The following is a 26,919-nucleotide window of genomic DNA, read 5'->3' on the forward strand; positions in this document are numbered from 1 at the left end:
AGACTCCCAAGCAGCAGCTTCAAAAAGGACGCATATCAGAGACGCACCCAGAATACTTAGAAATCACATTGCACGTGCCCCGCTCCCCGTCACCCACATCAACTGGGTTCCAGGCCATCGGGGCATGATAGGAAATGAGGCGGCACACGCCGCTGCCCGTGAGCATACCACCTGGGCTTTCCTACCATCCCATAGGCCGGCCACCAACGTTGATGACATCGCCCTGAAGTATTCCGAGCTACTGCAACACCACTGACTCAACAGAAGCATGTACCCTTCACCTCACAAGAATCTGAGCAAAGAGGAAGTCATTCTCTGCCGCCTACTGACGAACACCTACATACACGGAATAATCATGCGCAGACTATATCCTACGCAGTACTCGTACACACGCACCAGCTGTGACGTCCCAGACACCCTGCAACTCATGGTCCAGGATTGCCCATTGCGTGACACATCCGCAGACCCCACCTCACAAGCTCCACAACTCGCCGCAGATCTATACCACCAATGAAATGTGGGAGGCCAAGCTTTCCTCTGATGACCTGGACAACCAACGCAGTCTCGGCGCCCGGGCCAAGGAGGCAGGCCAAGCCAGAGGGTTTCTGGAACAAGAAATACTCCCACCTAGGGTGAATCGGGCCCTGACTCAGATTACCATTTCAGAAAATAAAAGTTTAGTTCTCTCTCTTATAAATATTACAATGTGCATTTGGCACATGAGTTAAATGGGCAGGGTGGATTGCATGTAAATGACAGAGATTTAAATCAAATGTAAATATTTGTGCTGGAAGGAGAAGGGAAAGAAAAACAGAATCGGAAAGGTGGGGAGGCAAAAATGCTGTGTAGGTATCACTGTCACTACTGTCGAAATTGGTGTCTCTGCATAGTTTTAGGATACAGTACAACGGGAAAACAAACATTTCCTATTGTACTGTCTCTTAAAACTATCCAGTGCTGCTTCACACCAGCGCTATTCCATTAGCCCCAACACACACTACTGTTGGAAGCAGGTTGTAACAGTAGGGTCATGTATGGGCCAAGGCTCTTACGCATGCCGGCCTACTGAAAGTAGCACAATTATTTTTCTTATGCTCGTAAGTGCATTATGTTTTTGTTCTGTGCACCTGGACATGCGTGCTCCAAGAGCCTGTAGCATTAGAGTTGTGTCGTTTCGGTCCATCTTTGTGTTTATGCACTGTAATCCTGTGTGTATGTCATACCAACAAGTCCTGACCTCCATCTCCCTGTGATGTCCTGATGCAGGTCCGCAAGTACCTGCACAGTTCATCATGGGACACGCGCATAGCAGCGAGCCAAGCTGTGGAGGCCATCATATCCCATGTGCCTCAGTGGGACCCACCGGGATTGGCCAAGGAGGAGCAAGGTGGGCTTCATTTTGCACCCATTTCATTGTCTGTCTGCAGATGATTGCAGACACTGATCTGGCATGAGGAATGTGCAAGCATATGGGCAGCTTGACTGACTTCTTATGACTTCTTTTGTGTTTCAACAGCATTTTAGGTTATAAATGTAGAAAACGTCGCACTAGGAACTTTTACACACTAAGCTCATTTCTGGTAGTGTCATATTGGAAGTGAACCTTGGCGTTCTTACTTTATTGCACGGCTGATGCACCATCCAATCTATACAGCGTAGCAAGCGGGTAGTCATATTGGTTCTTTTCCTATTTGCTGGGCTTTCCTTACCGCATGGAAAAGGTTAGTGTAATAGGTAGGTAGTTGCTGAATTGGACCACTCCTAGAATGCTCTGCAACGTTGTCACTGGAAGTTTTTCACTACATTGAATGTTTTCAGAAGTGATTACTTAGTTTTGTGTAATTATGGATTTAGACATACATAAGACAAAAATAGTGTGAATTGCTTGATAGTGGCCTACAGCCTGCTGTTTTAGTTCAGCCCTACTGTAGTGCAATGACAGTTCTTAAACCTTGGCTCCATTGGCTGCGACATCCTGTGTACATGCCAATACATGCCACATTTTTGTGTATGCGTGCAGTGTGACACGGTCGAGGGACAAGGAATGGACGACATGAGCACTTGTGTCGTCTATTCCATGTCCCTCGAACTTGTCGTGCTGCGTGTATGTGTAAAAATGTTAACCTACCAACATGCCCAACTTGCTGTGTTGATTCAATACATGCTACGTATAGTAATTCCATGTGTGTCTTTCGACAACATGCATGTGTGTGTGTGTTTAAATACCAGAAAACAAGTGGCAGTGCTAACACAGTTGTTATCTTCTTATACTATTGTGATGTACTTCTATTAAATATTATGACCTCGTGGAAGCTAGCGACATTACGCAATTTCAAGAGAGGTTAAGATTCACGTTTGTGGCAGTGTGCAGGCAAGCATCTGTGTGAAAAGTGTATTGTGAGGTACAGTATGCGTCACATTAGAAGACAACTGTGTTCACACTTCGTCTGTTTTGTTGTTGCGAAAGGAAATGGAATTTTGGAGTGCCACATGACAATGTGCATGTGGAATTGAAAGGGAATTGGAACTGAGTGTGTGCTGACATTTTCGTGTGACATGGGCGGGTGAGCACTGCTCTTGATCATGTGTGCTTCGCGCATTTTCTTTTTCGTATTGGATCTAGCCGCCAGAAAATGTACCATATTATTAAATATTGGTGATGTACTGAATGTTGGTGCCAAAAGATTGTGCTTTTGAACTGAGTGCGTGTTGACGTTTTTGCATGACGTGGGCAGTTGAGTTCCGCAGGGAAGCGACTGTGGCTGGAGTTCTCGATGGCGTGAGCCTCATGTCTTTTCTTGTTTACATGGGATCTAGTGACCAGGAAAGGTGTCATACGAAGGCAGTTTAGTGATGTACTGAGCGTTGTGCCGAAAGATCCTGTTTCCCATAACCGCATTGGGTTATTTTCTGTGTTCTCAATCATGAGCGTTGACACAGGGAAATTGTACTTAACGGGTTCATATCAATGAGGTTCTACTATATTGTCAATTCGGCTTCGACGAACTTCGGTTTCTCGGACACGTCATCAGTGCTGAAGGCGTTCGACCAGATCCCGAAAAGGCAGCAGCTGTTGCGAGGTTCCCGACACCCACAGACAAAAGGTCAGTGCGACGTTTCTTGGGTTTATGCGCATACTACAGCAGATTTGTGGAAAACTTTTCAAACATTGCTGAGCCCCTTACAATACTGACAAGAGATCAACCTATCATGTGGAAAAGCGAACAACAAGACGCCTTTGACGAGTTAAGGAAACACCTTCTGTTAAGGCACTTCTGTTAACATGCAAGGGTGAGCAGTTGTTGCTTGTGCTTAATCGAGCCTGTGCCCTCATATGCTTCCAGTAAACAGGGGGTAAGTCTTGGAGTGTAGTCACATAGCGTTCTTGAGAGCCATTTCGTGGCCTACTTTCAGAGTGCTTTATTTATTTGTCCTGCTTGTTGTGCATGCAGCAGACAGCGAGTCTGCAAAGCCTGGAGCAGCTAATGCGAAGTCTCCATCACACTGGATGCGCTTTGATAACTTTGACCTCCACCAAGTTCTAAAGCATGGCGGTGACCTCCTCGCATCCGAAGGTTCAGAGTTTGACCTCGATGACGACCTTCTCGGTGAGTGCACCCTAATGGCTGAGCTTTGCTGCATGGGCCTTTCCTCTTTGAAGAGTGTAAGCATAACATAACCAGCACCAAACATAGGTGGGACATGGGAAGAAGTGTGCTGGACAAATGTTGGTTGTGCACAGAGAACAAGGGCATTATGTGTCCAAGCAGAAGTGTTATACTGTTTAGTTGGCTTATGTGTTCTTTACAGGGGGAAACGAGCTTTACAGGGGTGGTATTCTGTAAGAGTCCACCTGTTGGACTGTCCATTTCGGCCACTGCTGATTAGCTAGGGCTGCTCATTTCCTCCTCGCTTTTACAGCTGCCTCCAATCAGCAGCGGGTGAAATGGACAGTCCTGTAGGTGGACTCATGCAGCATACCCCCCCAGGAAAGCATTGGATGGTCAATAATGCAGTGCAGAAACATCAAAGTATTGTTCATCGTCTGCTGCTTTTCTTTTCTTGCACTTTTACACAGCATTTCACACAGAATGTAAAACCTGAAAATGAAGGGCCCTACATATGAAGCACAGTAATGTAAACTAATGATAATAGGCTACTACTTGTGTGCAAATATTTAAATTTAAATATAGTATTGACTTTCTTTTATATATCGTATTTACTTGCATAATGATCGTACTTGCATAATCATCGCACCCCTGAATTTTGTCGTCAAAATAAGTTTTTTTCTTCTTTCCCGCATAATGATCGCACCCCGAACTTGCTGAAGCGATATGTCAAGTGCCAACTCTAGCTAATAATGATCACGCTTACCATCTGTCGAATGCTACACGAGCGACTTTTCAAGACATACCAAGTGGTCTGCACGCACCAAACAGATTCTTAAGCAGATGCCCCATTTCATTCCTTTCATCACTTTCCGCACTCCACGAAAAAAAAGCTAGAACCAAACTTGCCTTGGCTGTATTATTTGTAGGCTGGTTGGGGTCAACAACAACAAAAAAGGCGCCTTTCGATTCCTCTTTTCTGCACTCGTGGGCACGCAACAAATCGCGAACGGCAACGATAGTAGCCAGTTTTACACTGATACGTTAGAAGTGTACCCTATTCATATGCAGCCACTTATAACACAGCTAAGATATTCCCCCACCCTTAGCAGAAACATTTATTATTAGGATAGCAGTGAAGACAAATACCGCAGTTTCTGCAGCATGCTTGCCATGTGTTTCTATGTCACTGGCAGCTAAGCGCGCCCATCTTCGTTTCTGTCCCTTTCAAAGTGGACATGGCTATGTTATTGCCGCAAACTTGTTGGTATTAACGATATTATTCATTACTGATGCAGAAGAAACTGTTGCAGTGCACGTAATGTACTCGCAAGAATAAAAAAAATCGCATTCTGCATGTTTGGCTTGCTCTGTCGGCCGCCGTTTTCATTTTGGTGTCCCGAACTGTTAAGGCGGCAGCCAACGTTTGTAGACGTACTTCAATTTCTCAGCTCCACTCTGGAGGGGGCTGAAGTATTGGTCACGCAAACTAGTGCCATTCTGATCACTTCTTTTGTCACTTCTAACACTTCTGGTTTCGCTTCTGCTTTCATTTCTGCTTTCATTTCTGCTTTCATTTCGGTGGTGCTGCTTCGTCTGTCGCTACTATGATCCTGTTGGTGGCGTCGCGGGATGTGCGGCGGTTTCTCTCGATGAAAAGTTTTGTGCAGAAGTGTTTCGGCGTCTCATAATAGGAAGAAGTTTCCTGTGCAGTTCTGCTTTGCCCACAGCTGCTCCAGCGGGGAGATGCAACGTGATGCTGGTGGTCACTATTTTTTCTGCACCGCGACGACGGCAGAGTTTTATATATGGAAACACATGTTGCACCGAAAAGAATGCCCCACAGATAAATACAACATATGTGAACGTCATGTTGAGGGCGATGAGCTATAGTTTAATTCTTAAGAACAAATACAGTCGCCGACTGATTTTTCGGACTCCAAAAATTCGGACATGCTCGATTATTTGGTCTGCGTCGCGGCGCTGCCATTCTCCCCATAGACCATAATGTATAACAACTGCCAGAAGTTCGGACACCTTGCAACCTCTCGTCTGATTTTTCGGACACTCCTTGAGCCAACTCGATCGATAGCACCATTTCACTTCACTTCACTTTTATTTCCTTAAGACCCCTCAATGGGGGTATTACATAAGGGGTGGGGTTTACAAATGTTCATTTTAATTACTGGCCACATGAGTCATTGAAGAATATTAGTATTAAGCTTAACAGCAAACGTCGTTGAACAGGTGATTTCGGTTATGTGACGGGGCAGGCCATTCCAGTCGGTTGATGATCGGCAAAAGAAGGATGCAGAGAAGGTTGTAGTTTGGCTGCATGGACGGGTTACTTGCAAGGAATGCCCTGTACGCAGGGAATGGCGAGGGGGTGGGGCCAACACATATGGTGCATGATGGAGCGAACTGTAATAAAACTTGTGAAAAAGAGGATTAACGAATCAATGTGACGCCGGGATGATAGCGTGTTTAAGGCGGACTGTGCTTTTAGTAGTGATATGCTAGTTTTGTAAGAATACGAAGAATGAATGAATCTTGCCGCACGATTCTGAATTCTTTCGTGAGGTCATGTTTAATTGGTCTGCGCAAAGCCGAATGATTTTTTCCTCTGCCTGAGCGGCAGATTCAGATGCACTTGGGTTGGGGATACCGAAGAAGACAAGGTTGTTGCGGCGGGCTCTGTTTTCTGCGTCATCGATACGCGCTTCTATATCGGAGATTGCCCGTGTCATCACGGTCGCAGAAGTCTTAAATGTTTCAACCTGCCACTGCATGTCCTCGATGTGTTGACAGTGGTGCTCGACGGCATGCATTCTTCTGTTTAGTTCGGAAATCGAATTGTTAGTCTCGACTAGTTCGCTTTTTAAACCTTTAATCTCATTAATTAACTGCGATTGCCCTGTGGACAGCTTCTTTAGTTCAGTTAGTATAGCGTCAGAGTCAGGACCGGGGTTAGTTTCTATGTCGCCCGACAGTAGCAGCAAAGAGCGCGAGACATGAATACAATTCATTGCGATGGCAAACAGACACTGGGGGCTCGGCAGCAGTACCAAAACATAGTCGCTTGATTTCTTAGCAGAAAGACTATAACACTGACTAACCTGCATATTAAACAGCAGCAGTTTAGTGGACTGTGCCGAGCCCACAGGTTGGCGCGTGAAGGCGTTGGTCCTTTATAGGTGATCTGCCAGATGTTGCTGACGTAGGCAGCTCCCTGGTGGTAGGGCTGATCACGCTCGTCACAGGCGGCGCTAATAGAAGCATAGGGGGCGCTAGCGTGACTTGGCGATAGACAGCAGGGGCACGGCCAAGGCACGGTTCCAGGCAGTTTGAAGTTGCGTGTGGGACAGCCGAGATGGTAGCGGGCAGAGCTGCGCCGATCAGTGCGATGATGAGCACCTGCATACTAAACAGCAGCAGTTTAGTGGACTGTATCGTGACACAGCCACCGAGCCCACCATGCACCGACTCTGACTGGTGCATGGTTCGACTTGCTATAGTTTTAGAAAGCGTTGTCCGTTTAGAGTATCGCACCTAATTTGCTGCATGAAAAGCTACAACAAAATCCAGAAAATGCTATTTCAAGCAGCTATACAGTCAACGACCGATTTTTCGGACCCTCTAGGGACCGTAAAAACGTCAGAAAATTCAGGCAGTCCGAAAAAATGAATGCATGCAAAAAACCGCACCTTTTTTCTTTTTTTCTCGGATCTAGAGGTAAAGGGTGAAGTACCTATCTTCCGAAACCCTGCCAAAGTATCAATGAAGGTGCTATAAAAAGAGGCGTTCAAAAACTCTGCAGCCGACTGCCGGTTTATTATGTACACGTGCATCGTCTGGCAGCCAGTGTTATTGCTGCAGTGGCTTGAAGAACTTGTTGATTGTTGTTTGGATGGCGTTCCGGTTGCATGCGATCATATTCGCCTCGATCTGAGCAAGGGTCATGTCAGCACTGTACACCGATGAAAAAGTCAACAGTACTCACGTCAACTCGGCGCTTGTAGGCGGCGCAGGCATTGGCTCCTCATTTTCAGCATCGGAGTTTTCTGAATCCCCCACAACCTGACGGACTATTCCCTCGTCAGTCAGTTCTGCGCAGAAGTTGAGCTCGTTGTCAGCGTCAACGAACTGTTCAAAAGTTATTTCCGTGGGTACGGTACTGCTTTCCGTGCTTCGATGCCATTGGCGAGGACGACGAAGACGGAGTGGGGGCCATCCAAGGCAAGCGAAATTCTCAAGTTGTGAACAGTGGAGTTCGCTGACGAGCGTCGAAGCACCTAGGCCTAGCGTCGCAGAGCACACTTGACACGACAGCACAACCACACACCACGCTAGCTAAAACGTGGCCTGCGCAAACAAACGAAATAGCACCGCTCCAGAAACTCCACTGGAAGCGGAAGTGCGGCCATTTGTGGCGATGAACATAGCCAGCGTGGCCAGACCAAATCGGTGTGTGACGGCCAGATTCGGCTAGTTGTGGTTCAAAGCGGTGATATGCTTTGGCTGCAAGTCGATTTCCTTCGCAAGGGCGCTGCGCGAGGAGCCAAAGGACCTTCTGTCGCGTCAAAAAGTCCAGAAAATTGGACGGCGGGGGGTTCGAACGTCCGAAATTTCAGATGTCCTTATACATTGATTCTATGGGGCTCGTGGCGGTGCCGCGAAGACGTCCAAAATATCAGGCATGTCCGAAAATTTGGGCGTCCGAAAATTCAGTCGTTGACTGTGCTACCCTCAAAAGCTTAATTGAAGGCGCCCTCAGAGAAGCAGACGGCTTGACAATTAAGCACGGCCAAGTGTGCATAACATCAAGCTAAAGTAAAACAGCGACGTACAAGATCATAAGTGCACCACAAACAGTGTAGTGCAGTACTTGTAAAAACTTGTGAACGTTATCTCTTGCTGTAGTGGCAACTTTGTTCGAGAAAGCCTCTGAACACGACCATCAAGTGACTACAGAAAGATAAATATAGGCTATACGATCAAGAAAAGTGCCCGTAGCTTCAAATGAGTGATTTTGTACCGCCATGAGTCTCTTTATTTGCAGAGATGTGAGGTCGTTCAAAATTCCTGGTTTATTTACCGTTATTGAAAGCATACAGAATTAAGCAATAATTCATCCCACCTTAGTCAATCCTGCTTCTGGCAATTTATTCTGGAACACCCCAGTCAGGCTGGAGATACCATCTGTGCCTGCATTTGGATGTGAACATTTGTAATCGTGGACATGTCTGATCAAGTTTTATGTGATCATGTGCATTCACTTGACAAAAAAGAAAAGAAAAAGAACGATATAAAACGGCCGCTTACAGAGCACGTGCACGTGACCCACCAGTAAAAAATGCAAGAAGACTGAAAAAAGGTTGTTCAAGCAAATAAGAGACTTCACATTGTTCATTGCCAATTTTGTTCATAGAAAATAAAATAATCCCTTGACCTACGAATGGTCAGTTGTCGAATCTGTTCTTGCCACTTCCTGCCGATCACGTTGAACGTACATATATTTATATGCGTGAGGCACATGTAAAAGGCATGTGCAAATTAGGATTATTAGACACGGAACAGATGGCGGGCGGGGAAATTCACCGAGCAAGGAATTCCATTTTTTATTGTTTATAGCTTATACAGATACCGATCATCTACATTTGCACTACTTTAACGATTAAATGTACGTCGTCACAAATTACGCATTTTTGTGCTGATAAGGCACTTTTAGCGTGACAGACAGGTTTTTCTTGGGCACTTGCCAAAGAATGCTTACGCATTAAAATGAGAGGCGGTAAGCTTACCAGCAGAGGAGTAACATTTGGTGTACATTACAATCTCCAGCTGCGCGCAATACGTTCTTAATACTGCTGCAAATTATATACAGGCGCTCCTCTTTATTGCACATGGTATGAATACGGTGCGAGAAAGAAAGCACTGAGCAGACCGATGTGGCGCTTCTGACTAGGAATAGTTAGTTGGAAAACCGAATCGTCGCTCGTGGCAGCTCATTTGCCCTGTCCAGCTACAGCTTCCTGCCCTGCCCTGTCCAGCTACAGCTACAGCCTCGATGCGCCAGCCGCACTTGCATTTCGGGGTCGGCGCAGGGAAATATTGTTTTTCGAATTTGCCTTGGCATAAAAACTTGAGCAGGCAGCTAAACCACATTCACTAACAAACAAGCAGTACAGGTTAAGGGGAGTAAACGACACATCGCAGCAATCGTAGTAGGCGAAGCACCATGCGTGAAAAGAGACGCGACTGCAAGACACATTGACACAGGTACACCGACACAGTAAAGTCGCCATTACTTAAGCGCCACAGGTTTGTCACAAAACTCGGGGTGTATCTAAATTACATTTACTGACAGATAAGCAGTATAGGCCAGTTGGTGCAAACTATGCATCGCAGTAGTAGCTGAAGACGCGCGGTGCGTGAAGAAACATGCGACTGCAGCGCCAGTAGTTCCAGTCACAGCCGCAGCGGCCACGTTGGCCAGTGGGCTCGCATAGGGAGCTGTGAAACTGAAGTATGCTGTAAAACGGCAGCAGCCGCCTGTTTGTTGACCTGTTGTCATCCTGCAGCAAATGCGGGATAAAAAAAATATTTTTCTTTTCGTGGAAAATTTAACCTGCGTAACGATCGCACCCCTAAATTTGCATCAATTTTTTACCAAAGAAGTGTGATCATTATGCGAGTAAATACCGTGCGTAAAGTACAAAATATTGTTTGCATTTTACGTACTATTACATTGGTTATTTTGCATTTAGATATGCAAACATAGGGTGAAAATCCAGTGCTTTTCACTATTACTTGTATATTCTTCTTTAATGTGGCATTTCAACCTACAAAATGCACTGATATCAGTGGGGTAACTATCTGCCGTGCACAAAGGCTGAAAAAAGAAAATACATTCAAAATCACTAATCAAGAAGTACTGGATGATATGTGGCTTTGTCAGGAGGCACTCTCTCATGTGACCTACTAAGATCACATTGACTACAAGTGCTTCAAAGCCACGTGCACATTAGCATCGTGTGCGAGCAGACACACACAACTACAAAAAAAAAAAGCTAATGTCATATAATGCTTTCTGCATGCAGTTGCAATGTTGCACCACATGTTCTTGTATCACATATAGGTCATTGAAATGACAGAGTGTCTACCACCCGAGAGAGAGAGAGAAAGAAACGCTTATTGTACGAAACAGTGTCCCGAGCGAGGACGGAGATCACCCTAAGGTGGGAAGGCTCCTTAAAGGAGTCCAGGAACCCTCTGGCTTCGACTGCCCTCTTGGCCCTGGCGACGAGTTGTCGTTGGTCTTCCAGGTCCCCGAGGGTTAGCTTGGCCTCCCACATTTCGAATAGGTTGTTTGCTTCTATTGCTCGTTTTGCGTGCGTCTCTAGTTGCATTTCGCTGCCTTCCTGCCACGGGCATTCCAGGAGCAAGTGTGCCATAGTGTCGGGTACGTTGCAGAGTGGGCAGAGGTATCCGTAGAGCGTCGGGTAGAGGCGATGCATTATCATTCCATGCGTGTACGTATTACTTTGCAGGCGTCTGAGGATCAGGCTTTCTTCTCTGTCGAGCTCAGGGTGCGGTGGAGGGTACACTCGACGCTCGAGCCTGTAATGTTGCAATATGGCCGAATAGTTGGTGGGTACGGCCTCCGTCTCTTCTGTCGCGGGTCCGAGAGCGCGTGGGGAGAGGGGAGCCCGGCTGACATACTCGCGGGCAGCGGCGTGGGCCGCTTCGTTCCCCTCTAGTCCCTCGTGTCCGGGTACCCACGTTACGGAGGTGTACGGGAGCGGAGTGCCTCGTCTTTTTAGTATCTTGAGTGCATCGGCCGAGATGCGGCCCCTCAAGAAGTTTCTGCAGGCGGCCTGAGAGTCGGTGAATATAACCGGTGAGTCTGTGCATGTAGTGGTGGCGAGAGCGATTGCCACTTCTTCAGCCGTTTCCGGGTTGCGTGCCTTGATGGTTGCCGATGCTAGCTCGGAGCCTTGGGAGTCTACGACGCTGAGAGCGTACGCGTTTTGATGCGGATACTTGGCCGCGTCGGTGTAGCGGGCATTCAGGTCATGCTTGAAACTTCGTTGGATGGCGTTGGCTGTAGCCTGTCTTCTACTCTTGTGATATACGGGATGCATGTTGCGCGGGACACGTGCGATGCAAATGCACTCTCGAACGTCCGGTGGTATTCGCTCTTTCTTGTCCGTGTCTGTGACATACGTCTCGCTGTAGTTCAGGTGTCGCAGTACTGATCTCCCTGTGGGCGTGAGCTTGAGTCGTTCTAGCTGGCTGTTCTTGTGCGCTTCGGCGAGCTCTTGCCACGTGTTGTGGACGCCCATCTTAAGGAGACGTGATGTAGAGGCCATGGCGGGTAGTTCCAGGGCGACTTTGATTGCCTTCCTTATCATGATGTTGAGCTTTTCTATTTCACCATTCTTTAAAGCCAGGTACGGCGTGCCGTATGTGATGCGGCTGGTGAGCAGTGCTTGTATTATGCTTAGAGTGTCTTGCTCCTTGAGCCCGCTTCTTTGGCTTGAGATCCTCTTGACAAGGTGTGTGAGTTGCGAAAGGGTGCGTTCTAGTCTCGGTAGGCTTGCAGCTCCCGATCCGTCTTTGTGGATGTGGAGTCCAAGTATTCGCATGGTGTCGACTTTCGGGATTGTTGTCTCGTTGAGTGTGATGGTAGGGTCGGGCTCTTCGTAGTTGGGTGGTCGGCCTCTTGTTCTTGCTTTCAGGACGAGGTGCTCAGACTTCTCTGGGGCGCAGCGGAGACCGCAGTTTCGGAGATAGCTTTTGATGGTGTCGACGGCTTCTTGTAAGCTACTTTCTTGCCTTCCAACGTTTGTAGCTCTGGTCCAGAGCGTGACGTCATCAGCATACATCGCGTGACGCAGATCTGGTATGGTCTGGTAGTGGGGGTAGCTTGATCATAGCTACGTTAAAGAGTAGCGGTGAAATGACCGACCCCTGCGGGGTGCCTCTGTTTGGAAGTAGGAAGCTTTCACTGCGGATGTTGCAGATTCCGACTGTTGCCGTGCGGCCCATCAGAAAGTTTCTGACGTATGCGTAGGTCCTAGTGCCACAGCCGGTGTCTTTGAGATTGGTGAGGATCGCGTCGTGGCTAATGTTATCAAAGGCTCCCTTGACGTCTACTGCCACTATGGAGTATTTGCTTCGATTGTTTAGGTGATCTAGAAGGCCTTCTTTTAGTTGTAAGAGCACGTCCTGCGTTGAGAGGTGCTGCCTGAAGCCGAACATGGAGTCTGGTAGGTGGCCGTTGTCTTCCAGGTACTGGGTAATGCGATTGTGAACCATATGTTCTAAAAGCTTTCCCGCGCACGAGGTGAGGGAAATTGGGCGTAGATTCTCCCAGCTGAGAGGTTTGTTGGGCTTGGGGATCATGGTAATGTCCGAGTGTTTCCACACAGCAGGCAGTTCTCCTTTTTCCCAGCACTCATTGTAGTAACGGAGGAGAGCCTCGGTGGCCTGCAGCGGTAGGTTGCGTAGGTGTTTGTTAATGATCCGGTCTTTACCAGGGCTAGTATTTCTAGTCAGCTTGGATAGGGCTACGTGGATTTCGGCCTGCGTGAAGGGTCGGTCGAGTTCTGTATTCGGTTTTCCAGAGTATTCTTTGCTGCGAGTTGACGCGGTAGAGGGTGCGTCTCCGCATAGTTTCTTTTGTAGTTCTCGCAGGAGGTGTTCTTCTGATCCGGCGTGGTTGTGGATAAGACTGTGAAGATGTTGCTTCTGTTTCGTTTTGGTGGGTTCAGTGGCCAGGAGTGCGCGTAGGAGGTGCCAGGTCCTCTTCGTGCTCAGAGTCCCCTGTAGCTTGTCACAGAAAGCGTGCCAGTTCTGCCTGGCGAGGTGGTCCGCATAGTCTTGAGCCTGCTTGGTCAGGAGAGCAATACGTGTTTTTAGCTTTCTGTTAAGCTTTTGTCGCTTCCATCTCTTCAGGAGGCCACGTCTTGCCTCCCAGAGATGGAGGAGGTGCGTGTCGACCGCAGGTGTATCGGCATCGAGTTGTATTATCTTGGTGTAATGTTCTGCTGTGTCTAATACATTTTTGAGCCACTCGTCAGTGTCAGTTATGCTTGTTCCGGAATCCAGCTTGTCCCTAAAGGATTTCCATTCAGTTAACCGTGCAGTTCCGGTCTTGATCTGTTTACGGGTGTGTGCTACATCTAATTGGAGGATTTGGTGATCGCTACCTAAGGTTTCCTGGAGTCGACTCCACTCTGCCCAGGGGACGTCAGCAGTAAAGGTTAGATCGGGGTTTGTGTCCCTCGAGACGCTGTTTCCAATTCTCGTGGTCTGGAGAGGATCATTCCAGAGGGTGAGTCTGTGTTGCAGGGCAGCATCATGCACTCTAGCACCCTTCTTTGTGGTGGTATGATAGCCCCATGCCGTGTGCGAGGCGTTGAAGTCTCCCACTATGACGAGTTGGTGTCCATTCGTGGATTTCCTGATTTTTCGCACAAAGTGATCGAAGTCCGGTAGCTGGTCGCGAGGCGGGCTGTACACGCTGGCCACGAATAGGCTTTTCTGTGTCTTTCGTTCTGGTAAAACCTCGATTAAGGTGTGTTCGGTCTGGGTGTCCTCTACGTCATGTTTTTGGGCTGTGAAAGTTTTCTTCACCAGTATGGCAGTTCATCGGGTTTGTGCATATGTGGCGTATCCTTGCAGTCGGACGTTCTGCGTGTTGGTTTCCTGTAGTGCTATGACGTCGGGTTGATTCAGCTTGACGAATTCTTGTAGATTGGCGTGTCGAGGGCGGTATGATCGACAGTTCCATTGCCATATGCGTATAGTTGAATGCTGGTTCTTTGCCTTGTGGTTAGGGGTTGCCATCGTCGTAGGATTCGAATTCGCGTCGGCGATCGCGAGTGGGCGAGACCGAGTGAGAGTCGCTGTGGCTGTTCGACCGTGCCTTCTTCCGAGTCGTGGGGCGCAAATTGTCGAGCTGTGCTTTAGTGATGTAGTTGTTCTTTACATGTGCGATAAAATTGCTGCGCTGTGGTGCGATCCCATCAATTTTGGCGTTTAACAAGGCGATCTTGTTTTCGAAGGTAGTGGCTGTTTTTTCAACAGCAACCATGCCTAAACATCAACCAACTATTACGGAAAATTGCGAAATCTGGCAGTGGAACTGTCGTGGATACCGACGGAAAAGGGGACTTTTGACACAGCTGGTAAGCTCACAGAGTGAGCCACCAGCTGTCATAGCCCTTCAGGAAGTCGGATCCCCTCCAAACCTTCAGGGATACGAGGTGTACACACACCCGGATTCGGAGAAAGCAATAGCTACTTTGGTAGCGAAATTGATCACCGCAATCAAACATGATCCTTTTACTGACACGGATATTAAGCATTTATTAATAGAAATCATATATAAAGGCCTGAACAAAAAGAGTGCCTTTATACTAAACATTTACAGTCCACCAAGCCAGAGAAATACAAAGTTTGACAGCCTCCTCCAGGAAACTGCCCGCCTGGTAAAGGGAAGAACACTCGTAATAGTAGGTGATTTCAACGCCAAAGATCCTAGTTGGTTATACCCAAAACAGGACGCTAAGGGCAGAAACATTCTAGAACAAACGGAACAACTCGACATCACAATTATAACGGATCCTGCAGTGCCCACTAGACAGGGCAACAGTGTGAGCATGGACACCAGCCCTGACCTCACGATAGTGCAGAATTGTGAAGATGTGCAATGGATAAACACCCTAAACGATTTAGGCAGCGACCATTACATCATCAGCACCACAATTCGGACTGGGAAAATCAAACGACACATAGGAATAGCCAAAATTACCGACTGGGTGAAATACCGCCGGATGCAAAGCCAACAAAGCACCACAATCGATGATTTAAGTAAATGGTGTGAAAATTTAAGAACACAAAAGGATAACATCACAAAAAAACTAGCCCGCACATGTGATATACCTGAGATAGACCCTCACTTACTGCATCTCTGGGAGGCACGCAGAGGACTAACAAAAAAAATGAAGCGACAGTCACAGAACCGGAAGCTAAAAGTACGCATTGCAGAAATCACCCGCAAAGCGGAGGAGTACGCAACGCAACTAGCTACGTCCAATTGGGAACGCTTCTGTGACTCCCTTAATGGCACACTGAGTACCGCAAAAACTTGGCGCATACTAAGAGCTATTATGGAACCAACCAAAACCAAGAACGAGGGCGGTAAAGCGGTGGAACGGCTAATCCATACGTACCCAGGGACGGAACAAGAACTCAAAGAAGAATTATATAACAAGTGCTTCGGAACAGACCCATCTCCCGCACCCTGTGAGAGGAAATACGGGGGAGCGCCTCACCCTGAACTCGATGAACCCATCTCCATCGAAGAAGTTAGAGCTGCCATAGCGAAAATGACCCGAAACACAGCGGCAGGCAAAGACCGGATAACTAACTCCATGATTAGAAACCTAAGCGATGAGGCTTTAGAGGCATATACTACCTTTATTAATGAACATTGGCAACAGGGTACTATTCCAAGGGAGTGGAAGCACGCTCAAATAGTTTTAATTCCCAAGCCTGGCAAGAAATTAGCAATTAGTAACCTTAGACCAATCTCCCTAACTTCCTGTCTGGGGAAACTATTTGAAAGAATTGTGAATTCTAGATTACAAAACTACTTAGAGGACAATGAAATCATTCCAGACACTATGTTTGGATTCAGACCCAAGCTCTCAACTCAAGACATCCTCCTACAGTTGAAGGAAGAAGTCCTAACAAATATACCAAGATCAAGCGAACACGTTGTCATGGCCATCGACATAAAGGGCGCTTTTGATAACGTAAGCCATCAAGGAATACTTGATGGCCTGGCTGAAACAAACTGCGGAGAGCGGATATACAACTATGTTCGCAGCTTTTTAAACCAACGGACCGCTGAGATTAAATTTGGCGCAGTAGAAATCAAGACCTTCAAGGCACCCAACAAGGGCACTCCCCAGGGCGCAGTGATCTCGCCAACGCTATTTAACGTGGCGATGATAGGCCTTGCAAGGAAACTACAAGCCATCCCGGGTATCCAGCACGCCTTATATGCGGATGATATTACAGTCTGGTGTGTCACCGGGTCGCTACATGAAAAAGAAGAACGATTACAAGCAGCTGCCTGTGAAATCGAGACATACGTGCGAGCCAGAGGGCTGCAATGCGCGTCAGAGAAATCTGAGATTATACGAGTCTGGAGAGGGAAAGGGACTCGCAACGTCCCGACGGTCCCTGCCCTTAAACTGGAAATCAGACTTGGCAATGATGCAATACCTGAGAAGACCACAATCCGGGTACTGGGCATGTGGCTACAATCAAATCAACACTGCCAACACGGGCTTAACCTCATCAAGACGGCAACACAACAAGTCTCAAGAATGATAAAGCGGGTAGCCACTAAAAGGACAGGGATGAAGGAATCAGACACCCTTCACCTAATCAGAAGTCTGGTGGTTAGCCGCTTCATTTACAGCTTGCCGTATTACGAGCTAACGAAAACAGAGAGGGATGCGATCAATTCGTGCTTACGGAAAGCATACAAGATCGCCCTACAAATTCCGCAATGCGCCTCAACCGAAAAACTCATGTCTCTTGGAATTCATAATACATTCGAAGAACTGGCAGAAGCTCAACTGCTAACTCAAAGAAACAGACTTGCACAAACGACCACGGGTAGGAAACTCCTTGGCAGACTCGGGTGTCACGAGTTCCTAGAAGAACACAACCAAGCTAAACCCATCCCCACAATAATCAGAAACAGCATCAATGTGACGCCAATACCCAGAAATATGGACCCAACTCTACATGCAGGCAGAAGAGAAGCCAGAGCTGCGTACATTGAGAAAACGCACGGCGACAAACCAAACTCCCGCTTCGTGGACGCGGCAAGATACCCAGGCAGGCAGAAAAGAACGGTAGCTGCTGTCACCGACTATTTGGGCAGAGAAATCATTAGCGCCTCCACTCGCAACACCACTATCGTGGAAGCAGAAGAAATCGCAATAGCCCTTGCTATCAAAGCGACGGAACCAAACCAACAACAAATAACCATCCTATCAGACTCTCAAGCGGCATGCAGAAGCTACCTCAGGGGATGAGTATGCACCGCAGCCTATAGGATTCTACGAGATATAAAACCCCGAGCCAGATTTCACCTTATATGGGTCCCCAGTCATGAGGGAATCAAGGGAAACGAAGAGGCTGACAGAGTAGCTCGTGCGCATGCTACACACCACGGGTGCTCACAGGACACCTCTGAAGACCTGATCCCGATTGACCAAAACTACTCTGCAATTTTAAACTACCACAGAGGAAATAGAATGAAACTACCACCCCCAGATAAAAACCTCAGTAAGGAAGAACAGGTTATATGGAGAAAGCTGCAAATGTATACATATAACAACCTGCACATTCTCCATAAAATTCACCCTGAAAGATATGCGGACACATGCCCATGGTGCGGAGCCACGCCAACCTTAGACCACATCTCATGGGCATGCACGGCATATACACAAAAGACAAACACAGAAATTACGGATCATACACAATGGGAGGCGGCGCTGTCCAGCTCACAGGAAGAGGTCCAAAGGGCCATCATCCGACAAGCGAAACGGCGTGCGGAAGCCAGTGGGGCCCTTGTCTAGGGGCTCCAACCATTGAGCGTTTTATTCTTCAATAAAGTTGTTCTATCTATCGACAGCTGATTGGACAACTTTTTCCATTGTGGCGTGAATGTTCTTCATAAAGGCTTCTTGAAATATCAGGCACCTTGCATCTGCTATGGCTTCAACGTCGGCCTTGGTCAACGTCGTTCCCGACTGTCTGTTTATGTTTTCGAGCTCCTGGCATTTTTGATGCAGCTTGTCTGTGAGTTCTTGTTGCTCTTTGCATTTTTGAAGCAGTTTGTCGGTGAGCTCTTGCTGTTTCTCTTGACTGCGGAGTAGCTTGTCTATGAGGTCTTGCTGGCTTTGTAATTGGCTGTGCTGATTCTGCAGTTTGCTCTGCTGGTTCTGCTGCTTGTTTTCTGGGACCCGAATGACTGCCGCTTCGGCCGATGCATCCAAGCTGCTCGTACCAGCCGAGTCGCTCGAGCCGTTTACCGCATCGGCGTAGCTCACGCGTTTGACTGAGCGGGAGCGAGAGCGGGAACGTTAGCGCGAAGCACTTCGCAGTATTGGCTTGGAGCTGCTGCGCCTGGGCGAGCTGCCCGCACTGACACTGCTCGAACTGGTGGCCGAGGTGCCCAGCTCCGGGAACTCTTCACTGCTGGAGCTCCAGTGGTTGTCTCTTTCTTGTAGTCTGTTAAGGCGCTGTTGCCGTATATTGTAGGGTGGAGGGCTTGGCTTCAGTCTCTTCTTGCACTCTGTACTTGCAGTTTCGTGCGCTTCTCCGCAGAGCTTGCAGGTCGGTTTGCAGTCATGGTCTTGTGGTTGTCCAGTCTTGCCGCACTTGTAGCAAAAATCTGGGATGGGTTTCGGACAGACGTCTTGGCGGTGTCCCGTGTTGCCACAGGTGCGGCAGTACTGCACTGACTTGCGATATGGTCTGCAGCGGAAGTCTACGCTCTGGAAGATGATGTAGTAGGGAACGTGCGGTCCTTCGAAGAATACGATTGCCGCGGTCGACTGACCCATCATTCGGGTGTGAAGGACGGTGTATCGTGCCGGTGCTCGGATTCCTGCCATAAGCTCTGCGGTGCTTGTTCCTGGTATGAGGCCATTGATGACGCCTCGGGAGACGTCTTCAGGGGTTTGTATGTTGCCTTTGACGTTGTGGTAAGTGCCTCCGAGCTGTATTCTGTTGACGCTGACCAGCATCTTGGCGTCTTCCTTGTCGGCCGTGCTTACGATGATTAAATTTTCGATTCTCTGTACTTGTACGCATACTTTATCAATTGAAGTCCTGCTGCGATAGTCCACTCGCTCTACCGATGGCGTGCATGATTGCGACGGTATGCCATTTGGCGAGGTCGAGACCTGCTTGCGGGCGGTAGACAATCTTAAAGTCGTCAAGTGGCAGGGGCGCCATCCTGGGTCTGCGTTGTGTCTGTAAAGGTGCTGCATTGGGCGTTTGCTCATCGGTTGGTTTTTTTGCCGGCGTCTTTGAATTCGAGGTGTCCTTCTTTGCTTTCTTGTTTCTTGTGATCCAGGTGCTTTCCGCTTCGATTGTTCGGCCGCTTTCTGCATCATAGTTCCAGGTACCTTCCCCGGTGTTTTCTTCCGTCCGGTCTGTTTGCATTGCATTTGCTTCATCTTCTTTCTGGTTTGTCATTTCGCTTGCAGCAGCTGCTTCTCGGCTCATCGTAGGGGCTCTTCGCCGCGGTGTGGGCGAGCGCTCGTGTGCTCGTGCTCACGCGGCGCGCGGCGCGCGGCGCGAGGGTGTTTCTGCCGATGAGATCGCGGGAGCTGGTTCTGGCGTTAGGCTTAACCGGGCGGGTGGGCGGTCGTCGGGAATAACGCTTTATATCTTGAGATAAGGTGCACTCACCTGAAAGTGGCTAGTGTCCGCCGGTTACTCTTGTCTTGCCGGTTGCACCGGTGCAAAACTTGGGTTCGTCACTGGCCTTGTTCCGGGTTGAGAAGCACGAGAAGCGGGAGCCCATGTGAGACACTGCTGAACTCCACGGCCCCCTGGCGGGTTTTTTTTCTACCACCCGAGAAAACCGGGAATAATCAGGATTTTGATTATTCTGGAAATACTCCAGGAAAGCTGGGAGAATTTGTCCTTCTATCAGGGAAAATTAGCTGTAATCTTATTGAAAGGGTCGATAGTCGCAGTAATGCTGGCTCGAGTAACAGACAGGATTCTTAATGAATCTTCTTTGATGCCCTGTTGTCAGCTGGAGGAGTTGCCAGTATATAGTCACCAACCGACACTCCGGATGCCCGATAATTTGGATGGCTTCGCGACACCACCATGTACACTACAGAATCAATGTATCAGAACGTCTGAACTTTCGGACGCAAGAACCCTTCGCAGTCCGATTTTCTGGACTTCTTCCGTGACCGCAGGTCCGAAACGGCATTAATCAAAGCCACCACTGCTGCCATTTTGATTACCTCGTCGCCTCAAACCGGCGCTGTCGTACGCAGTTTCGCTGGCAGCCGTAGCCACCACTGCAGCAACGCTAGACGTAGCTGCTTCGACGTTCGCTATCAAGCTTCTTGTCATTGGGTGCCGTGTCTTTCTTTGAAAGAATTCGCTGCTGTCAGCAATGGCACCGACTCCGCCCTTGTGGACCTTGCGATTGGCTTAGAAGCTTGGAAAGCACAGTGCGTTGCATAATGCCGGTTCCCGAAAGTCAGCTTCGCCTCTGTACAGAAATGTTACTTGGTGAAGCATACGCAAAAGTATTGCAGTGAATCAGGACAGCATTCATTTGGGCTAGATGGTGCATACTTGAATTATGAAGGAACAGCGCCAACTAAGACGATCACGAGAGGGAGAACGGCACAGGACAAGCACTTGTCCTGTGTCGTTCTACCTCTCGTGATTGTCTTAGTTGGCGCTGTTTCTTCCTAATACATACTGCAGTGAAGCATAACAAGCATGGGAAGGGGCTATTGCCACGGGACACAGTATGTATTCCTTAATTACACACGCGTGCACCCGGTACCTCTTGTGAGAGTGTGAGCACCGATATGCCTAATAAATGTACCGACAGGCCTTCAGAGTGTTTTCAAATGTGCCTGTGGTGTTTTGAGCCCTTAAGGGCAGTAAATGACGTGCATTTATTTTTTCCGACTGGCAGCTTTTTGGACAGTTTCGCAACCCCTAGGGAGTTCGAAAAATCGGACTCCCCAAGGCTTGGATGCGAAACACACCACCTGCCACAGGCTTGATAACGCTCTCTGGCACGGTGTCGGAATGATGTTGATGCTGATGTGGCTTCACGCGCAAACGCACAGGGTGCTTGGAGGTCGTTGTACCGATCTCTGAGGCTTGTCGTTCTGCCGGGCCGCCCGACGGAGACGACGCACCGCCAGGATTTCGCGACGAAAAGTGGAACCGCTACATTTTAACCAATGCGTGCGCAATAAGCTGGTACGGTTTATGCGGATGCAAAACACATTATGTTCAGTGGCTGCTGAGTTGGGGATATAACTTTACTACTTTTAAAACGATACTACTGTTTAAGCGGGTGCGGTTTAACGAGGTTTTACTGTATGATGTCAGTCTGTACAATTTTTTGTGCCTAAGTTATAGGAATGTCATTACTCATCAAGTGTATGTCTCATCAGTGCATCACTCTTCCAATGTATGGCATTAGTGTTGAGCAGTCTAATGATTTAGTAGTATTCCTATGTAATATGTTATGTGATACCCATGTTCAGTCATGTTGGCAGTGTAAGAACAAATTCTGGCTCTCTCTGATGGTCTAGGAGACACAGTTAACACAAGCATAACGTCCGGAAACAGTGAATTATCAGGATGGACCCGCGCAGGCTATTCAAATTATCTAGTAGATTTTGCATTGAAAATGAAGGCCCGCTCAAATTCTTCAAAGTAACCAAAATTTAGAATTAACCAAGTTGTAATTATCGAGGCCAAACACTTGTATAAGAGAGATAGCAACTTACTGGCAATCTGTTGCGGGGAACACACGCGCCCATCTTCCCCTGCGCCGTCTCGTCGAGAGCCGGCATAGACAGGGGAGAGGCGCACTATGCCCTCTCCCGATTCTTCCTCGCTCTCGCGACGCGCGCGCCCTTCCTCCCCGACTCGCGGGCAGGTAGCTGACGGGCGAGGAGGACATTCCCCTCGCCCAGGTAAAAAGGTACAAAACAGCGCGACTGAGGGAGACCCTCTCTCTCTGAGGCCGGACCCCTAACCTGCCGGACTGGAGTATGGACAGCTGGGCTAGTTGGTTATGATTAGCATTATGAAACATAGTTCCAGTGCACATTTGGACACGGACGAGGAGAGAAAGGCATTTTAAAGAGAGGAGAGGAGAGAAAGGCATACTGGCATTCGTGTTGTCTTTCTCTCCTCGTCCGTGCCCAAATGTGCGCTGGAACTATGTTTCATAATGCGGACTGGAGTACCTGCCGCAACCTGTGAGTGACCACGTTGCCTGACTATCCCGGGCAACGAGGCCAGCCTATTTATTACTATTACAGAGAGGACGTCCCTCTGCCAGTGTTCTTTATTGCCGGTGGCAATAAACGTTCTTACAGTTGACGCCGCTGGTTGCCTTATTCGTTCGAACCCGACGTAGCCGCGATTCCCGCGCTACGGGTTGGGGAGTAACACAAAGCGACTGCGTGGGGCTAGATCCGGAGCTCGCCTTCAGCCCTAGCCACACGCAGAGTGGAAACCCCACATTTGGCGCTACCAACGTGGATCGAATTCGGCAACACGGCTAATCTTCGGGTGTGTGTTGGTGCTAGGACTACCCACGTTTCAGCAAACAATGGCGGCTGGCTTGTCTGACCTCTCAGATTTGTTCATGTTGTCAAATGTAGCGACGCAAAGTCGGCAGCCTATTGCTAACGCGGTGGCAGCTGCTGAACAAACCGGTAGCTTTGGTTTTGAGTGTTTCACGCGGAACAGTCAGGCTGGCACAAATGCCACGTGGACAGAGGTTAACCTTGGTACGAGGCGTACCACGTCGAGCCCCTCGCCGCTTCGCGACGCGGACACAGAGGCACACATGCCACTAAATAACTCGACCCAGGCGACGGAGGCATCCGGCCCATTGGGCGCGAGTTTGCTGTCGAGCAAGGCAATGCTGCAAAACGCGTTGCAAATCATGCAGAGCTTAGCCGGCGCCCTACAAGGCACAATGCAGGCCTCGTCGCAGAGCGAGCAACCACGGATTAAGGTAGACATGCCTACCTACAGTGGGTACCACGATCGCACGAGTGCAAGTGGGTACCTCGACCGTCTGCTGTATTACCAGCAGGCAACCAGGCTTTCAGACGCCGAACTAGTCGCGCTCCCCCCTACCTTAAATCATTACATATTCCGGCGAGACGTGATACGGTCTAACATCAAACTGTGCTTCGCGAACAAGGTAGAACATTCAACAGTGGCCGCGCCGAGGAAATGTCCACGCTGTCCATAGCATGTGAGCCGACATTGTCCTTGAGTGCACCGCTGGCGTCCGCCGGTCACAGCGGCAGCTTTGCAGACTCGGTGGCACGACTCCAGGCCAGGACTCCGGAAACGACGACGTAGTAGTCGGTACGAGCAAGCGTCGCTTGCGCCGACGCGCCCTGCTGGCAAGAGCCGCCGTAGCTGTCGGTGACCGCCGGCTCTTTTGTCCGCCACCGAGGGTTGTGAGCTGGAGACAGGTGGCCGCCAAAGTCGCTGCGCCGAACTGGCCACAGCATCACCATCGCCCGGAGTGACTTGATCGTAGTCCGGAGCAGCAGCGCAGACGATGTGCAGGTGACAGCAAGCCAGGGGTGACTCCAATCACGCTGCGTACACTCAACACACTCGGCAAACACTAAAGTAGTGCAAGGGAGAGGAATTCTGCATGCGCATCGCCCACGTGGTAGGATGCTCAACTCGGCTAGCAAAGATCGGGCAGCTACTCAGATGCTAACTTCACGTGAACGAAGCTCGCTTCCTTGAGTTGAACGAGTAATTTCAATTCGTGCGAGGCTAAATAGAATTGAGGGAAGCAGATTGCAACACCTCAACGCCACGGTCCACCAGGTTGTGTCCCTCCATGTGCGACAGGCAGCTTCGTAAAGCCTTAGGCCTAAAGCGTCGCTACCCTGACAACAACCGGCATCCAAAAACAACTTTCAAAATGAGCGCAAAACAGGCAGCCACGAGGAGACGTCAGCTCTGTGAGGTGGTCCTACTCCGCTCGGTGCACACAGCATCCGAGTTGACGGCGCCCACCGTCCTTGACGGTGTCGGAGCGCCCGGTGCCAGGCCGCAATACCAGTCAGCCTGTAGTGGCACCCGTGGCCCGTGGCCACCGGCTCCCAGAGCCGCGACTTCATCCGAGTCAAAGAGATAGAAGAAGCTATTTATATAAGAAATTCGGACCACCCACGAGGCTTCCGTACTCACTCGCTTCAGGCTTGCCACTGCTCCGCGGGCGCTCAGCCTCGCTCTCCCAGAATGCAGACCACGTGGCTCTCGTACTGACGAATGTCATTAAAAAAACACTTGCGAAAAGGCTTAGCATGTTGACATGTTCAAACACACTACAGCCACCATCACCTCGCTCAAGAAAGCACGCCGCCGACGCTAGCGATCAAAATTCACGCTAGGCCTACGCTTCGGTTCAAACAAAGGTCTCGCACGAAGCAAAACTGTTAAAACTATTGTCCAATGCCCCAAGAGCCCCACGTTGGGCGCCAGATGTGGGGATTCTCCTCCCGTGCTCTTGGGACAAAGGAACGACAACACAGTAGTGCAAACAATCACAAGGGCATTTATTGCACCTTTCATAGACCAATGCCTGCTAGCCGAGTTGCTATCCACAAAACATGCCGATGGGCGCGCGACAAATCTAGAAGTCCGACTCACCGCGGCCGCAAAGCGAGCGAATATGTTCGCCCCATGCTGGATCCCAACGCCTGGTCGTTCGCGCGTACTGTCACGTGAATGGTATCCAAGGCGGCCATGCGAGACGGTCTCGCAGAAGCATGGGTCGGCGCACGCGCAGCACGGCACGTCCGTCCCGCTTGCTTCCCGAACCCAAAGAGAGCGCCTTTCGCTCCCGCACCTGAGTAACTCCGCCGGTAACAGCGCAACACTCGCGCCATCTCTCGCGCTGCGCTTCAACCACATCGACCGCCGCGGGCGTCACGCAGGCCACGCGGCGAAGTGGGATTGCAGGAGATGGGGGAAAACATGATATCTGGGGACGCGTGTGAGTCGCGCATCCCCACACTGTTTACAATCGTTGTGCAACCTTAACAGTATTCATATAATACTCGATAATCTTTTTGCTCACAATGAGTGAGTTTCGGATTTGTTAACTCTATGCTTCAATTTTTTGTTCTACCGTATATTTGCTGATTTTCAGTTACTTATGTAAAAAATTTGAGTCCTGAAGTGAGAACTCTGGTTTCTACAGTTGACAGAATTTTGTTTTCTCCCTTAAATGCAACAAATGTCTTCAAAGTGGTTGCAGTGGTTAATTGTAATGAAAGCAGTTGTATGTTTTGCACGTATTTGAAGAAGGAAATAGTATTCAGCCCTAGGCTGAAGCTGCCTCTTTAATTCAGAATGCTGCTTGAGCATTGTGTTTGGCCCTGCAACCCTTTTGTGTGTGCCCTTCGACAGGTGGCTCACAGTCCAAGGAGGTGTTGCTGCAGCAGCGGCGGCTGCTCAACCGGCGCTTGGGCCTCGAGATGGCCGAACACATTGGCCTTGACACCTCCGAGCTCTTCTCGGTCGAGGATCTCAGCCTCAACTGCAGCAGCGGAGGAGTGGGGCTGCGGACGGGCACGACGACAACAGGCGGCGCCATTGCTGCACCCCCGCCATTTGTCCAGCTGGAGTGTAACACCACATTGGTGAGGCCCTCCCTAAGGTTTTGTCAGTTTTTAAGGAAGAAACTATGCAAACGAAGGAGAACCATCGAAATCGGAGGACGAGAATCCTTATGGTCACATTGCGGAAATGATGAAAAATTAAAACACTGCCATAAGTGTTGATTAAGAATGTAACTTGTGGCATCTGATGTGTGCCCTTGGGACAAAGGAACAACAACACAGTAGTGAAAATAAACACAAGCACATTTAGTGCACGTTTTATAAAATAAGCAAGCTAACTGAATTGCAACAGATGGAAGTATGCCGATGGGCATTGACAAATTGGGGGTGTCTGACTCGCCACCGTGCAAGTATATCGAGCGATTACATTTGCCCCGTGTCGGTCATCAACGCCAAAGTCGTTTGCGGGTGAAGTCTCTCAAATGGAGGCACCCGTGAGCAAACGAGAAGGCGTCCACGAAACCATTCCTTGTAGCGCACGTTTGAGCGCATGCCGGGTCCGTTCGTGTGCGCCGAGTTCCCATTGGGGGCGAGCTACACCACTGGAAAAGCTGGCTCCGCCGTCGATGTGACGTGGCATGAGGGATCACGTGGACAGCGGCCGTGTCAGATGCTTTGGAAGCGCCGAAGCAAGCTGAAAACGGAAGTTTAAAGTACCACCTGCGCCACGGTTCTGATTAAGTGGTGAGGCTTTACCACCTTGGGTGTCTGCTTCACAACATTTGAAAGTACTAGAGTAGGTAGTGGCTGCCTTTGGCGGCGTGCAGCGTGGTAGGCTACTGCTTGGTGCTGCAGTGCCAGACATACGCAATGAA

General features: G+C 49.1%; 1 protein-coding gene across 2 annotated transcripts in view; it reads left to right on the top strand.

The window, feature by feature from the left end:
- Positions 1-26,919, top strand: part of Hel89B (histone acetyltransferase 1) — a 392,774-nt gene that overhangs the window by 60,152 nt on the left and 305,703 nt on the right. The window contains exons 3-5 of one of the 2 annotated variants that reach the window (XM_075703080.1): positions 1,267-1,387; positions 3,453-3,608; positions 25,893-26,125. In XM_075703080.1, coding sequence (XP_075559195.1) covers positions 1,267-1,387; positions 3,453-3,608; positions 25,893-26,125 — 510 coding nt within the window. The remainder of the gene's footprint in view (positions 1-1,266; positions 1,388-3,452; positions 3,609-25,892; positions 26,126-26,919) is intronic. The other variant, XM_075703081.1, reaches the window with a different exon arrangement.

Source organism: Dermacentor variabilis, chromosome 8 (genome assembly GCF_050947875.1).
Source record: "Dermacentor variabilis isolate Ectoservices chromosome 8, ASM5094787v1, whole genome shotgun sequence".
NCBI lineage: Eukaryota > Metazoa > Arthropoda > Arachnida > Ixodida > Ixodidae > Dermacentor > Dermacentor variabilis.